This window comes from Eumetopias jubatus, unplaced genomic scaffold (assembly GCF_037043125.1).
Source record: "Eumetopias jubatus isolate StellerSeaLion01/CBP00866 unplaced genomic scaffold, mEumJub1_p1.0 scaffold_11, whole genome shotgun sequence".
Classification (NCBI taxonomy): Eukaryota; Metazoa; Chordata; class Mammalia; order Carnivora; family Otariidae; genus Eumetopias; species Eumetopias jubatus.
Genome location: NW_028274817.1, coordinates 85,049,712 through 85,065,656, shown reverse-complemented (window position 1 = coordinate 85,065,656; position 15,945 = coordinate 85,049,712). Strand labels below are relative to the sequence as shown.

Below are 15,945 nucleotides of genomic sequence, written 5' to 3'. Positions count from 1 at the left end.
CTTCCCTGGGACCTAGGGAGCCTGTCCTGGAACTGAGGGATCAGGAGGGATCCACTCAGGGGAAGCACAAAAAGCCATGATGGTCTGTTGGGGGACCAGGTGCTCTGCTAGGGCTATGCATTCTGGACACGGGGGTGTATTCAAGAACTTCAGGCCCTGTTTCTGAAGACAGGCTTGGGAGAAGACAGTCAACTCCAGGAAACTGAAATCTGATGAAAGATTTATCTTAAGCATCATGGCACAGGGAGGAGGATTGTCTGAAACTGCCAGGTTATGCCACATTTCAGGGCAGAGACAGGGGACCGGTGCCATCCTGCAGGAAGCTTTAAGCTCTTCTCGAGGGTGTTACCAAGATGAATTTACTACGATTTGGAGAAAGGAGGAGGCCTTCTTGACTGAATGTAGCACATACAACATGGGAACTAGACTACTGGACATGCTAGATTGGGAACCTTGAGAAGGCATGACATTCCTTCCCCACAACATGAAAAATATAACCCAGCCTGGGAGTCCGGGGGCAGTGTGGACAATCACCATTATGACTCAGGAACTGGAGCAACTGGGGGATGGGAGTTTGTCCTCTGCTGTCTGCCTTAACCACCCTGCTAGGCCAATCTTGAAAACAGATGAGTTCTGGAATTAGGGATGACAAACCAGGAAATCCATAAAATTGGTCTTTGCAAGTGTACTTCACAATGGGGTATGAGACTGGAAGGTTTTCTGATCATCCCTTACCTTACTCGGCATATGGCCACTGAATTGGCCAACTCACTGTTTTTCTGTATCGGCTCAATTTTGGCTCAAAACAGCAGTCTGCCTCTGCTTGGCAGGGACAGCAGCTTAGCTTTATTATTCTGCTCTAGGGGATGTTTGCCAAAGAGAAGGGGGATGGGCAAAATAGGTGAAGGGGATTAAGAGGTACAAACTCCCAGTTATCAAATAAATAAATAAATAAATAAATAAGAAAGTCAGTCAGTCAGTCAGTCAGGGAGATGAAAGGTACACCACAGAGAAGAGAGTCAATAATGTTGTAATAACATTGTCTGGTGAGTACGCTTTGCATGGTGGGCATGGAGTCACATACAGAATTGTCAAATCACTATACTGTACACCTGAAACTAAGATAACATTGTATGTCAATTATACTTCAACAATTAAAAACATTTTTTAAAGATTTAATCAGAAAAAAAAGAGCTGTAAGAATTTTAATGCGATAATTCAGTTATTTAAAAAAACAATTCTCCAGTGCTGTGCCATGTTCTGACATGTCATGAGTTTATACCAGGGGGTATAGATCTAGCTCATACACCATTTATTACATCAACAACTCAGTGATTGGGGATAATTTAGAAGCAATTGTGCCTAAAGCTCTGGCTTCCCTTGCTGCTTTTCTATCTCACCCCGTTAAATAGGAAAAAGTTTAAGAACTGTCTGACAATCACCTTTCTGTGAGTCCAGTTACCTGGAGGAATAAGAGAAATTCTACCCGGGACACACAAAACTTTTTTACCGTCAAGCCAAAGTTTGGGGCCTAAAATGGGGGCCCCGAAATTAACTGGCCGCTCTGGGAGGTAGCACAAACATATCCTATTTGTGGGTAGAAGCCTCCCTTTCCTCTGGACTCTCATTACTGGCACAAGATATCTGATCTGGGCCAAGAGTAAAAGCAGAGCCACTGCTGGGATTCTCACTCAGAAAGTTGTGCAGAGATGTGGCATTCCAGGCTCCATAGTATCTGCTCAAGGGACATACTTCATAGCTTTGGTGTTCTAAGAATGAGCTTGTGAGCAGGTGGATCCTTTGACTTGTCTGTCAGCCCCTACAGGGCCATGGGGCTGAAGCCCGGAATGGCTCCCACCTCAGTCAGCCCAGCTCCCACTTCCACTCAGCTCAGCACACATTTATGATCTCATCATTCTACTAAGTTTGGGAAATGATTTTTATTACACACTAAGTTCTGGAAAATACTCAGTTTGTTTCGAGCCTCCCTTCTGGTCCGTCTATCTCGTGCCCTGTCCCTGCCCTTGTCCTGGAGCTACAGTGCAAGCAGATGGCGGAAGGGTGACCTCCCCACCTCTGCGAAGACAGGCTTTTCACACTGTACAGAGCCAGCAGCAGGCCGGGGATGGTGGGGTGGTGGTGGGAGTGGGGTCGCGGGTCAGTCTTCATCAGAGTCCCTGGGGCCCACGTACTGGCAGACAGCATCATAGTGAAGCTCCACCAGCTGATTCTCTCTCCGCAGCTGCACCAGAGCCCGGCTCCGTTCCCTGTCCCGGCCCAGCAGGCGGCCCACCTGGAGTAGTGGCAGGTAGAGTCAGCAAGGCCAACCCAGATGCCAGGACAGCCCCCCCATGGTCCCTGCCCCACCCATGCCCAGGTCTGGGACTCACCCTTCCAGCCTGTGGCCCCAGCACCACCATCACCCGGTTGCCCTCGACCTTGGGGACCAGGGTCTCCAGCATGCCTTCCTTTACACCTGCAGATGAGGAAAGTGGAGTGAGTGAGGCCCGGGGCCAGGGCCAGCCCACCCAGGGTCCTGTCAGAAGGCCTTTCCTGTATTGCCCAGAGCCACCCTGCACCCTATTTCACAGGCAAGGACACCTACGGAGCAGCTCCTAGAAATAACGATAAGAAAGGGAGCACTTATGCACGAAGATGGTGAGTGATGGCAACTGATCCCATTTACTATGGGTGTGTCACCTGCCTGCCCTGCACGGGGAGTTCCATACACAGCCGTACGAGGCCCGGTCCTCAGAGGGAGAAAGAGCTCATTTTCATGCCAGTACTCGCTCATGGGGAAAGAGGGGCTCAGATAATCACCATCACAGAAGCGCCTCAGGTTCTGTTAGAAGATTCTGGGCCTTACAAAATACCTGAACTCTGCCCAACCTCCCAGCCTTTGCCCACGCCAGCCTCTTGGTCGAAGACAGCCTTCCCATTTGGGCTCCGGGATGGTAACGACCCAGTGGTCATCCCTCACACTCACCTTCCAGGATCCGGCCTTCGTCTGTCCTACACACACAGGTATCTGGGCTGAGGACATCTTCAATCGTCATCTGGGTAGAGGGCCAGGGGGTGTGAGAACGTTAGTTACGGGGGCTGAGTTCCTGGGGGCAGAGGGGGCACCAGGTTGCAGGGTTCCCACCTTGGTGTTGTAATACTGGCCGCCCTTGTGCTGTCTGTCCACAAAGCGCACGCGCAGGTCCCTGTGCAACCAGTGCTGGCTCCGGGGGCCGGCCTTCTCATTCTTGGCTGCAGGCTCCTCCTGTCTGTGGAAAGGGGCCAATGCAAGGTTTAGCTGCTCAGATGCACGTTCCAGTCACCCCACCTTTGTGGCTGTGACACGCACCCATAATGCCATCCCTAGTTCCTTCCATGTGCCTGCCTTGCCCCAGAAGCCTTCTCTGACTGCTAGAACGCTTCCACAGCCTTGCCTTCTCCCCTTATCCCAGATGCCCAGGGTCCCACCGGTAGGGAAGGTGTTTCCGCTTCCTCTCTGAGTCCTCCCGCCGGCCGGGAAGGTCCTGATCCCGGAGGGCCTTCCATGATGAGGCTGTTCCGTTCTGTTGCCCTGGGGAAGTTTTGTTCATCTGGCCTGTGCAAGAGTGTGTGGAGGAGAACCAGGAAGGAGCCTCAGTGTGCCATTCTCTGACCCGGCAGGCTACACCTCGGCCTCGGGCTACCTCCCACCTGCCTCAGTGTCCCCTCCCACCATCACAACTTTGCTGGTGCCATTAGAATGCTCTCCCCTTCCCCTCAACTGCTGGGGCTTCCTTCAGGATGCCTTCCTTAGCTACTCCAGCATGTGCTGATGGTACTGATCTGAGGCAACCACCTAGTGTGGGCTAGGGAAATCTGAGAGCTCTGTCAGCAGCAATCTCCCATCTGCCAAACTGCCCCCATCCTCCTGCCATGCCTGGATTGCCTTCCTCCTTGGTCAGGGCCTAGTCCCAAGTGCCCTCATGCCCTAGAAGAAGAGAGGCTCATCACCTTGAACAGACATACCTCCTGAGGATAGGCATAGATTTCTATACCTGTTTTTTCTCTCTCAGAAAGAGGCTAAAGCCCCAGGGTAACTAGATCAATTTTTCTTCAGACTGAATAAACCATTTCTTTGTTCTCACCTCCTGACCTCTGACCAGATGGCACACCTGCCAGGCAGACCGCAGCCCCTCCTCTCTGCGGATCTGACACCCGCACCCCCCCAGCCTCGCCCCCCCAAGACAGGCTCTACTGCCCCCCCCCCCGGAATGCTTCTCCAACTCTCCCAGCAAGGTAAGAGGCTCACTCACTGAGATCCAAGCAGTTCTTGTCAAACTCCTGCTGGGAGACAGGCCGTAGGCAGAACTCACTAACAGTCACCATGCGGTTCCCCACGGCCAGGCGAACTACGGCCCGAGCATTGTCAGGATCGAGGCCTTCTACCTGAAGTGTTGGGAGGAAGAAGTTGGGCAGTGGTTGAGAGGACTAAACCCACATTCCTAGGACCAAGCTATCCACTCTTACCTCCAATAGGCCTGACCCCTGTGTCTCCCCCACCAGACTGGCCCAAGGTCTGGGCCTGGGTCCATGTGTCTCCCCTAGCAGACTGTGTGCCTTGGATATATTTTAAAGAATTTAAGTCTCAGGAACATGTGGCATATGGCATTCTCTCTCTCTCAGTTGGAAACTGAGGCCCAGAAAGGCCCAGCAAGTGGTTCTGAGTTACCGAGTGAGGCAGCAAGCCAGGCAGGCCTGAAAGACAAGGACTCCCATCCAGCCTTTCCATCAATTCCTCCTCCCTCTGACCCCTCACATCAATCTTATCTGCGGCCTGTCTTGGGCTCTAGGCCTAGCCTGGTTCCTTACCTTCCCGTAGAGGCCTCGGTGAGGGCCGGAAAGAACCACCACAGCCCCTCCAGGCACCAGTCCTCGAGGCTGGTCTTCCTTATCCTTCTCTTGCTCCTCATCTGGTTTTGGTTGGTGGTGGGGGCCAGTGGAGACCAGGGCCTGGACCTCATTCAGGTTGGCGCCCAGCCCTAACCCCTTCGGCCTCAGTGAGTTGACACGGGGCTTCACCACTCTGCAGGGAGCACAGTACAGGAGCTTGTTGGGCTGGGGATACGGGGCGGAGGTTGTGTGCAAGTCTTCAGTGTCCCCACTACCATCACCCAAATCCCACCCTGTCAACATGTTCAAGAATATCCTTCCCGGTCTCACATTAGGACTGTTTTTGATCTATAGAAATAGCAATTTCATTTAGTCCAACCTAATAACACACTGGGTATACCATCTATTACATATTATCTACAGTGGCATCTGAGGCAGATCCCTATAATCAAATACCCTAATATTTCTACAGGGGAAATCGTACAAATATTCACACCAAACAGGAGAAATCAACTATAATATGCTCTCCATCAATTCAGGTCATGTTTGGCTACTAAGTGGTTTATGAAAAAAAATGGTTTTCAGAATTCTTTGGAGTTGAAAACGGAGAAGGGATCCTAAGTCTGGATGATAACAGCAAATGTCTCGTCTATGTTTATTTGGGGCCGGGGCCTGCTGTAAGTGCTTTATGTGCATAATTTCATGTAATTCTGCAACAGACCTGGGAAATCAGTATTGTTACTATCCCCATTTTGCAGATGAGGAAGGTGATGCTCAGAAAGGTAACCTACACATAAACGGAACCTGTTACAGAGTTTCAAAGGGCAAACAGGAAACTGAAACAGTAGCGGAAAGGCTTACTGAATTACTGACATGCCTTCTCCCTGCCTGGATGGTTCTGGACGGGCGGTAACTCATGGGGGTCTTGTTCACTGCCCTGCCTGCTGCCCCCTGCCCCTACCCTAGAACTCACTGATTGAAGGTGCGGCCAATGCCCTCGCCAGGTTTCCAGCCCATGCCTCGTAACATGGCCAGCCCATAGGCCTCTACGGGGACTGCCTCATAATCAGCTTCCTCCGGCACCTACAGGTTCAGCAGAGAAAGGATGGTTAGGCTGGGCCCATGGTGGGCCCTCAGAAGCACGTTTACTAACACCCAGTGGATGACCCTCAGTGCTTCTTCTCCAGTAAGCTCAAGGTTAGTTTTGATTTCCTCTTGCTGTCCCTCACTTTAGTCCTCCACATTGTCCTTCAACAAATAATTATAAAGCACCTATTCTGTGCCAGGTACTGACCTAGCTGATGAGGGTAAAGCAGTGACCAAAACAGACAAAACCCCCCAATCCTGCCCTGTGGGGCTGACATTCTAGTTATAGAGACACAGAATAAAAAAAATACATAAAACAGGTTATGTCAGGTAGTGGTAAGTTATATGAAGAAAAATAAAGCAGATTGAGGGGATGCAGAGGGATGGAGAAGGGAATATCACTGAGTTGATATCTGAGCAGAGACCAGAAGGAAATGACAGACGGAGCCATAAGGATGTGAGAAGGACAGGTAGTCCACGCAGGGAGAACAGTAAGAGCAAAGGCCCTGTGGGAAGAGCATCGTGAAAGCCAACCTGACTGAAAAAGAGATGTGGAGGCAGAGAGGGGCGGTGAGAGATTAATCAGGAGGTCTGGGCTGGAGCCGCAGGAGGGTGGCCACCAAAAGGGGGCCCATGAGGAAGTTACTGCAACAGTCCAGAAGAGAGATGCTGGTGGCTCAGACCAGAGTGGTAGGTAGGTGCTGGTGCAAAGTGGTCAGATTCTGGATGTATTCTGCAAAGGGAGATGACAGGCTTTTGCTGAAAGCCTGCATAAGGGGTATGAAACAAAGAGGGGAGTCAAGAGTGACTCTAAGGTTTTTAGGCTGAGTGAGAGGAAGGATGGATGGAACTGTGATCCACTGAGATGCTGAAGGCTGGGGAAGGAGAGGAAATGAGAGAAATGAGGCCAAAGTGGGAACAGGATGGAAAGTGAAGGGAAGGTCTTTTTTTTAAGATGAAAGAAACCAGAAGACAGCTGAAGGCCAATGAGAACAGTTCAGTCGAAAGAGAAGATGGTCTTGGGGCGGTAGGAGAACTAGGCCCCAAAGAAGCACTGCTAAAAAAAATTGTGAATAAAGCGGTGAAAAGTGGGGTCCATGGACATGAAAGACAGACTTGGTTGCTTCTGTAGACACACCCCTCACTTCCCCTGTTATCTATCACTTCCCATCCTCACTCCCTTGATTCTTTTTTATCCCCCCCTCAATTCTTTATACTCACTCTAGACACACTGTAGGTTGCTTCACTGATGGACCCACACCACACTGACTCCCTGCCATCGTGCCACTGCTCAGGTTGTTGCTGCCATTATACTCACCCTGATCTTCCCTCCCTCACTAAACCCGACCTGTCCTTCCAGGCCTCACTCCTACCACTCTGGTCTGAGTGGCCATCATTTCTAGCCATGCTACTGGTCTCCTTGCTTCCGCCTTTGCTGACTACTCTGTTCTGCTCACAGTAGCCAGAGAGATCCTGTCAAATCTTAAGGCTTGACCCCTCTCTGCTCAGAACCCTCTCATGGCTCTCATCTGGTCCACAAGGCCCTGCTTAGTTTAGCCCCTGCCACTTCTGACTTCGTCTCCTCCTCTTCACTCATTCCACTCTAGTTACACTGGTCTCCTTGGTGTTCCTCAAACACTCCAGGCTGAGTCTACCCTCAGGATCTTTGCATTTCCTGTTCCCTTAGCTCCTCATCTTACTCAGATAATTCCAGAATGCAAGTGTTTTCCACACCTCAGTAGCTGGATTCATTTGTTAATGCTTCCAAAAAAGGACAGAGGGAGAAAGGGATAGGCAGCAGGCCTCTAGTACACACACAGACTTTCCCTGCTGTGTGCAGAGAGGCAAGCCTGGCAGACAGGGCAAAGAGAGGCTGGGGTAGGAGGAGTTAGCGGCCAGCTCACTGTCTCAGCCCGGGGTTCGCTGTCTGCCCCTTCCCCGTTAGGGATGCAGCCTTTCTGGATCATGGGGATAGCAAGCGTGGGGTCGACACCCGAATTCTCTCTCTCCTCCAGGGACTTCTTGGAGTCTAAGGAAGAATGGGAGGGAGCAATGAGGTCCCACCCTATCCTTCCATTTTCCTCCCCCTCTTCCTTCACTGGGGCAAGGCGAAGAGGGGATCACTCACCCTCAATGAGCTCCTTCACAGCCTGGGACAGCACCCCATCCACCAAGGCCTCAGTATTTGTGGATGGCCCAGGGGCCTGGGTCGGTGGCTGCCTGCGATGGCCATTCTTGATCAAAGGGATGATGAGTTCCTTGGGGGTTTCTGAGGGCTTCACACTGATGTGGACACAGCGGCATGAAGTTGGGAGAGTAGCATGGTCAGTGGGTTCTGAGCCACACTCCTCCCTTCAGAGAAAACAAAAGGGCCAAACTCACCCCCCCCACCCCAGATGGACCACACCCTCTACTCTCCTGTCCGGTCTCTAATGGTGCTTTGTTTGTTTTTAAAAGATTTTATTTATTTACTTAATTGACAGAGAGAGAGACAGTGAGAGAGGGAACACAAGTAGGAGGAGCGGGAGAGGGAGAAGCAGGCTTCCCGCTGAGCAGGGAGCCCGATGCGGGGCTCGGTCCCAGGACCCCGGAACCATGACCTGAGCCGAAGGCAGACGCTCAACGACTGAGCCACCCAGGCGCCCCTAATGGTGCTTTCTTTGGATTCTCTCCCTCACCCCCAACTCTTAAATGTCAATGCCTTTGAGGAATCAGCCTTCATTCCTGGACCCTCTGCTCATGCCAAGACCCACCTCCATGGCCTTCACAATGACTCACAAATCACCATCTTCAGCCCAGACTCTCCCCAGATCCAGGGTTCACATCAATCTCCTGGATGGTTGATTTTCTTCTGGAAGCCTCTCCCTCTGACTCTCCTTTCTGAATTAAGCTGATGATGGTCTCCCCCAACCCGAATCTGCCACTCCGCCCCGTTCCCCATACTAGTGACGCTCCACCGCTTCAGCTGAGACACTAGGGGTCCTGTCATTCTTCACTCCTTTCCTTCTCTCAGAACGCACACACCTCAGGGTCCTCAAGTCCTAAAGACACACCCTCTCAGGCATACATCCTTTTCTCTCAAACGCCACGGCTGTCAGGCCCAATTTCCCCACCTCTCCTGTTCCACACTCCCGCCTTCTAGCCTCCACGAGTTTTCCCAGGCTGTGCTTCAGGCGTTCCAGACCACTGCCACCAAGACAATCGACTCAGAATCCACCCTCCCGCTTGCACCCACCGAACCGAATTCCAAGGGATGAAAGACCCGGCGCTTCACCTTTGCAGCTCCCTCCCTTCCACGGTCTTTAAGAAATCCTTCTCCTCTGGAGCCGCACCCGCGTCGTCCGCGAGCCGTCTCCGGGCAGATGTGCGACTGAAGCTGAATGAAATTGGGGCAGCGGAGGCTCCTCCGGGCCGCAAAGCCGCCTCTTCAGCATCCGCCATCTTGCCCCTCTTTCCCAGGCGAGTGCGCTGCTTGCTGGGAAGTTTAGTTTGGGCTCAGTTTGAGCGGGGCCAGATAACGAGCGCTAGAACTACCTTTCCCATAGAACACTGCGGCATCGGCGGGCGAAGGTGAAAAAAGGGGCCTTAGGAAGTAATTGTCGCTCTTTTCACTTCATAGGAGTGCGTTGCGCCAAGCATAAAGGGAAATGTAGTTCTTGGGTGAGGTAGGTATGGCAGAGGTGGATTCGTTCTTGCCAGGTATTCCTTCCTTCCTATAGGAGGTCAACAAGTATTTATTAATTATCTACTGTGTGCACGTCACTGTGCCCTACTGGTATGGGAAATGTAGATAAAATACATCATTAAGAAAAAAATCTGTGAGTGCCAGTTGTGTACAATAACAAATAGACATTTAAATGGTGCCTACCGATCGATGCCAGATTTAATACACAACAAGCTCTGGATTCAAATATTATTAAAATAGACATCCTCCTTTCTAGAGGCTGATAGTCCCGTGGGGAACAATAACACTTAAACAGATATTACATATATATATATATATATACAGTTGACCCTTGAACAATGCAGGGGTTGGGGGGCCAATCCCCTGCCCCCATAGTTGAAAATTTGCGTGTAACTTTTGACTTCCCCAAAACTTAACTACTAACACCCTACCGTTGACCTGAAACCTTAATGATAACATAAACAGTAGATTAACACATATTTTGTTTTTACATGTAGTATTATTTTTGTTTTTTGGGGTTTTTTGTTGTTTTGTTTTGGGTGTTTTTTTTTAGGATTTTTTTTATTTATTCATTTGAGACACAGAGATACAGAGAGAGAGAGAGAGAGAGAGAGCATGAGCAGGTGGAGAGGCAGAGGGAGAGGGAGAGGGAGAAGCAGGCTCCCCGCTGAGCCAGGAGCCTGATGCGGGGCTCGATTCCAGGACCCTGGGATCATGACCTGAGCCGAAGGCAGATGCCCAACCATCTGAGCCACCTAGGCGCCCCTGTTGTTTTGTTTTTAAGTAGGCTCCACGCCCAGCGTGGAGCCCAATGTAGGGTCTGAACTCACAACCCTGAGATCAAGACAAGAGCTGAGGGCGCCTGGGTGCTCAGTTCGTCGAGCGTCTGTCTTCAGCTCAGGCCATGATCCCAGGGTCCTGGGATCAAGTCCCACATTGGGCTCCCTGCTCAATGGGGAGTCTGCTTCTCCCTCTCCCTTGCCCCCCCAAACCTGTCATGTTCTCTTTCTCTCTCAAATAAAGAAAATTTTGAGGAAGAGAAAATACATTTGTAGTACTATACTGTACTATAGTACATTATATTGGGAAAAATCCTGGTATAAATGGACCCATGCAGTTCAAACCCATGTTGTTCAAGTGTAAACTGTAGTTCCTACTGTTACCCAAAACTGGGTTTGCCTCTTGATGGATATGGAGCCAAAAGACACATCCAAGCAAAGAATAGGAAAAGATAGGGTTTTACTTGCCACAAGTGAAAGAGAATACTAGAGATATTTCCCAAAGCAGTGTCTCCTTCAACAACAAAAAGTGGGCGAGTTTTAAACTAAAGGTGCATATATATTCATGGAAGGGCTTGCAAAATAGGGAATTCAGCATGGAATTGGGGCAAAAGTCATCTTAAGGGGACTGAACCCAGGTCTTAAGTTAATTGAAGACACGAGAGCTGGCAAGAGTCAGCATCATCAATTCTCTGGCTCCAGATTCTGGTCCAGTATTTGAGTGCTCAAAGGGGCTTAAATCCTGCAAAGATGACTCAAGACTATGTGTCAGTCTTTACTTTTGAAACAGCACTGGGAATTTTACCACAAAATTACCTGATTTATTGTCCCTGATATGCTTAGGCTATCTCCTGGCCTGATAATGTCTGTTTGTTCTCACATTCTTTTGTTTCCTTCAAATCATTATCTATTGAGGTCTATTCTGCAATTTCAACGCATCTCAGGAAGTTCTGCAAGAAATGTGCTTTGGGTAAGTAGTGCTGGTCAGGCATAGATTACAAGATGATCAGGGGCCTAAAGTGACTTTTCTCATGTCAAGAAAGATATGCCTCATCTTTCTTTTTCCAGGGATCCCTAACTATTTCTGCTTATACTACCAACATTAAATATGTTGTGAGAGCGAGGTTCTAAGGCTTTGAAAGATTAATGGGACAGATTCCTCTTGTGTAGGACCATAAAGAGATAGGGAAAGTGAAGGGGCCCCATGAAGGGCTGCTTTTTTGCCCATTTTCCTGCTTCTATTCTTGCTAGGACCAGCACACCTGCCTTTCCTATTCCTTGTAATACAAATAATGTATGTTCTCTTTGTAAGGATCAAGGAGTTAATGATTTCTTTGGAGTCTTCCAGCACAATAGATAACTTCTTTTTATTTTTTAAAAGATTTTATTTATTTATTTGACAGAGAGAGACACAGCGAGAGAGGAAATACAAGCAGGGAGAGTGGGAGAGGGAGAAGCAGGCTTCCCGCTGAGCAGGGAGCCTGACGCGGGACTCTATCCCAGGACCCTGGGATCATGACCTGAGCCGAAGGCAGACGCTTTTTTTTTTTTTTTAAGATTTTTTAATTTATTTTTTAACAGAGAGAGAGAGAGCGAGAGAGGAAACACAAGCAGGGAGCGTGGGAGAGGGAGAAGCAGGCTTCCCGCTGAGCGGGGAGCCCGACGTGGGACTCAATCCCAGGACCCTGGGATCATGACCTGAGCCGAAGGCAGACGCTTAATGACTGAGCCACCCAGGTACCCCACAATAGATAACTTCTAAGAATTGTCTAGGTGAGACCATGATGTGTATATTCCAGACCACCAGAGCTAGACATCTGGATGCCAAGACTCCCTAACTCCAAGGAATTAGTGACTTATGGAGGACACCTGGACCCTTTTAGTTCTGACCAGTTTCTGGGTGCCTGAGAGGACACTTACATCAGACCACAATCCTCAATAAAAGCCCCAGACCCAAACAAAAACAAGACACTTTCCTTTCCTTTCTGAGTCTCCCAGACACTCTGTATCTGCACTCTCACTATATCTTCAATAAATTCTGCTCTTACTTCCTCTTGGATCACATTTGATTTCTATCCTGTGTGAAGACAAGGACTCTCTTGGCTGGTCCTGCGGGACCCCCTCTGGGTCCTCAGACCCAGCCTGCCTCCATCATTAAGAGCTTGTAATTTAGAAGACTGATACTTAAATAGTCACCAGAAAGAATACTATATATCTGCCAACAATTCATCCCAAGGAAATCATTAAAGATGTGTGAAAAGATTTTTTTTAAGTTTATTTAAGAAGTATCTATACTCAGGGCGCCTGGCTGGCTCAGTTGGTGGAGCATGCGACTCTTGATCTCAGAGTGGTGAGTTCAAGCCCCAAGTTGGGTATAGAAATTACTTAAAAAAATAAAATCTTTAGGGGCGCCTGAATGGTTCAGTTGGTTGAGCATCTGGCTCTTGATTTTGGCTTGGGCTGTGATCTCAGGGTTGTGAGATCGAGCTCTGCATGGGTTGCACGCTCAAGTGCACAGACTGCTTGGGATTCTCTCTCTCCCTCTCCCTCAGCCCCTCCTCCAGCTTGTGCACTCTTTAAACAAACAGATAAATAAAATCTTTTTAAAAAATAAAAAATAAAATCTTAAAAAAAAAAGAAATCTCTACACCCAACATAGGGCTCGAACTCATCACCCTCAGATGAGGAGTCACATGCTCCTCTGAGCCAGCCAGGTGCCCCACAAAAAGATTTTTTTTAAGATTTATTTATGGGGTGCCTGGGTGGCTCAGTCGGTTAAGTGTCTGCCTTCGGCTCAGGTCATGATCCCAGGGTCCTGGGATTGAGTCTGCTTCTCCCTCTGCCTGCCGCCCCCCTGCTTGTGCTCTCTCTCTCTCTGATAAATAAATAAAATTTAAAAAAAGATTTATTTATTTATTTTAGAGAGGCGGGGGAAGGGCAGAGGGAGAGGGAGAGAATCTCAAGCAGACTCCCCACCAATTGGGGAGTCCGACTTGGGGCTCAATCCCCCGAACCCCAGATCATTACCTGAACTGAAATCGACTCAGCCACTTAACCTACTGAGCCACCCAGGTGCCCCCACAAAGATTTTTATATGAGATTCATCATAGTATTATTTATTGTAGCAAAACATCAAAGGCCACTTAAATGAACAACAGAAGGGGATGGGATAAATGAATTATAGCACATTCCTTGGATGGAACACATATACTAGAAACTTTAAATGTGAAGCTATAAATATACTTAAATGAAAGTGGTACATAGTCAAAATGTTTGGAAAGTAGAATAATATGGTGGGTCAGAGGACGATCTTGAAAACAGGAAGCACAATAATCAAATTCGTGGCCATGTTTCCAGGCTTAGAGGCCCTGGGCATCCTTAAAGATACCCAGCAGATAAAGACTACAAAGCAGCTTTTATAAATGTCAGTCTAAATAAAGAGGCAAACTGAGGCAAGCTCAAAAAGATGAGTTTATTTGGGAATATCAGAGAAATTGCCATTCTTACACCCAAACTGTAGCAAGCTACAGAGGAGTCCCAAATTCCAATTCCTCTATTTCCAAATAAACTCATCATTGTGAGCCTGCCTCGGTTTACCTCTTTTTTAAAAGATTTTATTTATTTATTTGAGAGAGAGAGAGGGAGAACACAGAGGAAGAGTGAGAGGGAGAAGCCGACGCCCGCTGAGCAGTGAGCCCAATGCGGGGCTTGATCCCAGGACTCTGGGATCATGTCCCAAGCAGAAGACAGACGCTTAACTGACTGAACCACCCAGGTGCCCCAAGTTTACCTCTTTATTTAGGTTAATATTCCTTGGAGTCAGAAGTGGGATCCAAAGGAGATGACCCCCGAAGAATGATGATCCAGGGCATCAAGTGACGTACCCACACGGAGCCTCCTGCACTAATCATTTCTGTGAGTCACGGTCTACTTCCCGGTTTGGTGAGTCTCTTTTAGGATTCTGAACCCCCTCCCTTCGGTTCAGCTTTCCGACTTAATTCAGGATCTGTTTAAGACTTTTTTTTTTTTTTGGTCGTACTCCTCTTAGTGAGTACTAGTTTGTTTGGTGAGTACTCCTTTGTTTTATTATTGGGAGCACATCAGAATTTTGGTATAATTCCTTTGGAATTCTTGGGAGTGTTAAAAAGAAAGCCATAGGCCCAAGGTGGCGTCATTTGTCCTCAGGACAGTCAACCAAGAATTAATTGCAAAGCCCTCTTCTTAACTAATTCTAGTCCCGGCTATTCAAATACATGTCCAGACCATCCTATAGTCCTCTAAGAACGCGAAGATCCCTCTCCTTATATTACATCCTTAGGCCCCCCACTGCGGGGGCAGTGCAAATCCGCGATTGGGCTCCGGAACTTTTCAGGCTCCGCCCTCTAACTGGCCTATAAACTTCAACCCGTTCCTGACATTTCGATCCCTCCCCCTGGCGTTTGTAGGCTCCACCCCCTAGAGTGGATTTTTTTTCCAGGCCCGCCCCTCAGCCAACTGCACGCCCCCAACACTCTCCAGGCCCCACCTCCTCAGAAATGCCTTGCGAAGCCCCAGCGCCAGGGATAACCATCCAGCCCTGCACCCACAACTAGCCATGGAACATTCACCCACCGCAGTAACTTTCCCAGGGTCACCTCCTGGAGGAATAGTCTAGGATAACGCCAAGGCTCCGCCCCTCGAAGCTCCCTCCAAGCCCCGCCCCGCCGCCAGTCGCACCCATTAGCCCCACCCAGGGGAGTAACTAACAATCCCGGGTCCTCCACTTCGGAATCCGGCTCCACTCAGACCGCGCCCCCCGGGAGGCCCCGCTCCGCCCCCGACACGCACCCGCGTTGGGGCGCAGGCGCAATGTGGCGCCCGTCCTGCGTACCAGCGCCGCCACGTCGGCCGCAGCTCGGGCCGCCAGGGGGCGCGCGTCCAGCCGCGCCAGGAGCTGCCGGGCTCTGGGGCCCGCCCGCTGGGGAAGGCCCCGGCCTGCGCGGGTGGAAAGAACAGGTCAGCACCCTCCCGAGCCTCGGCGAACCCCCACGCTCCCCGACGTCCGAAACCTACAATGCCCCTCAAGATCTTCGGCGCCCCCCCGACCACTCTCTCGATAGTTTCGGAGGTCTCCCACTGCCCCTCTCAACTCCCGCGACCCCCGACCATCGCGGGTATGCCCGTGGACCCCCGCCTGCGCCCACGATATCCCTGGAGAGAGCTCTCTGACCGAAATATTCCTGGACACTTCCCAACACCCTGGAACTATCTCTGGAGGTCTCCGACTGCCCCTTCATAACCCCAGATTCCAAACTCTTCCCGCACAGTAGCGAGAGGGACCCCGATTCCCCCAGATGTCCCGACAGAGGACGGTCTGCCCCCGCTGTGGCGCCGGCAACCCCGATTCCCCTTCCAGATATCCTAGGCAACCTTGATGGCCCACGGAGCTACAGTTGCCCCTCCATTTGTACCCAGAGGCCCCCCCGCCTAACCGCCACCCACCCCCCCGCAATTCACTACAGACCCTGAGTGCCCACAGGTGTCCCC

The 15,945-nt window shown here is 50.1% G+C and overlaps 1 protein-coding gene across 1 annotated transcript; it reads right to left on the bottom strand.

Moving 5' to 3' along the window:
• Positions 1–1,154: 1,154 nt before the first annotated feature.
• Positions 1,155–14,718, bottom strand: GPKOW (G-patch domain and KOW motifs). The gene is made up of 12 exons (XM_028113522.2): positions 14,210–14,718; positions 9,230–9,668; positions 8,084–8,238; positions 7,860–7,984; positions 5,843–5,952; positions 4,849–5,062; positions 4,293–4,425; positions 3,469–3,595; positions 3,146–3,269; positions 2,987–3,056; positions 2,391–2,476; positions 1,155–2,293 (listed from the first exon to the last, which is right to left on the bottom strand). Exons 2-12 carry the CDS (start codon positions 9,394–9,396, stop codon positions 2,159–2,161), a joined length of 1,446 nt encoding a protein of 481 aa, XP_027969323.1. The 5' UTR covers positions 9,397–9,668; positions 14,210–14,718; the 3' UTR covers positions 1,155–2,158.
• Positions 14,719–15,945: the final 1,227 nt, after the last annotated feature.

What these genes read in the sequence shown, in the direction of transcription:
- GPKOW (XM_028113522.2), bottom strand. Translation starts at nt 9,396, where the DNA reads ATGGCGGATGCTGAAGAGGCGGCTTTGCGGCCCGGAGGAGCCTCCGCT. An exon ending in ATTGGCCGCACCTTCAATCA is followed by an intron (nt 5,063 to 5,842) that starts GTGAGTTCTAGG and finishes TGCTCCCTGCAG; the next exon opens with AGTGGTGAAGCCCCGTGTCA. An exon ending in CGAAGGCCGGATCCTGGAAG is followed by an intron (nt 2,477 to 2,986) that starts GTGAGTGTGAGG and finishes CCTCATCTGCAG; the next exon opens with GTGTAAAGGAAGGCATGCTG.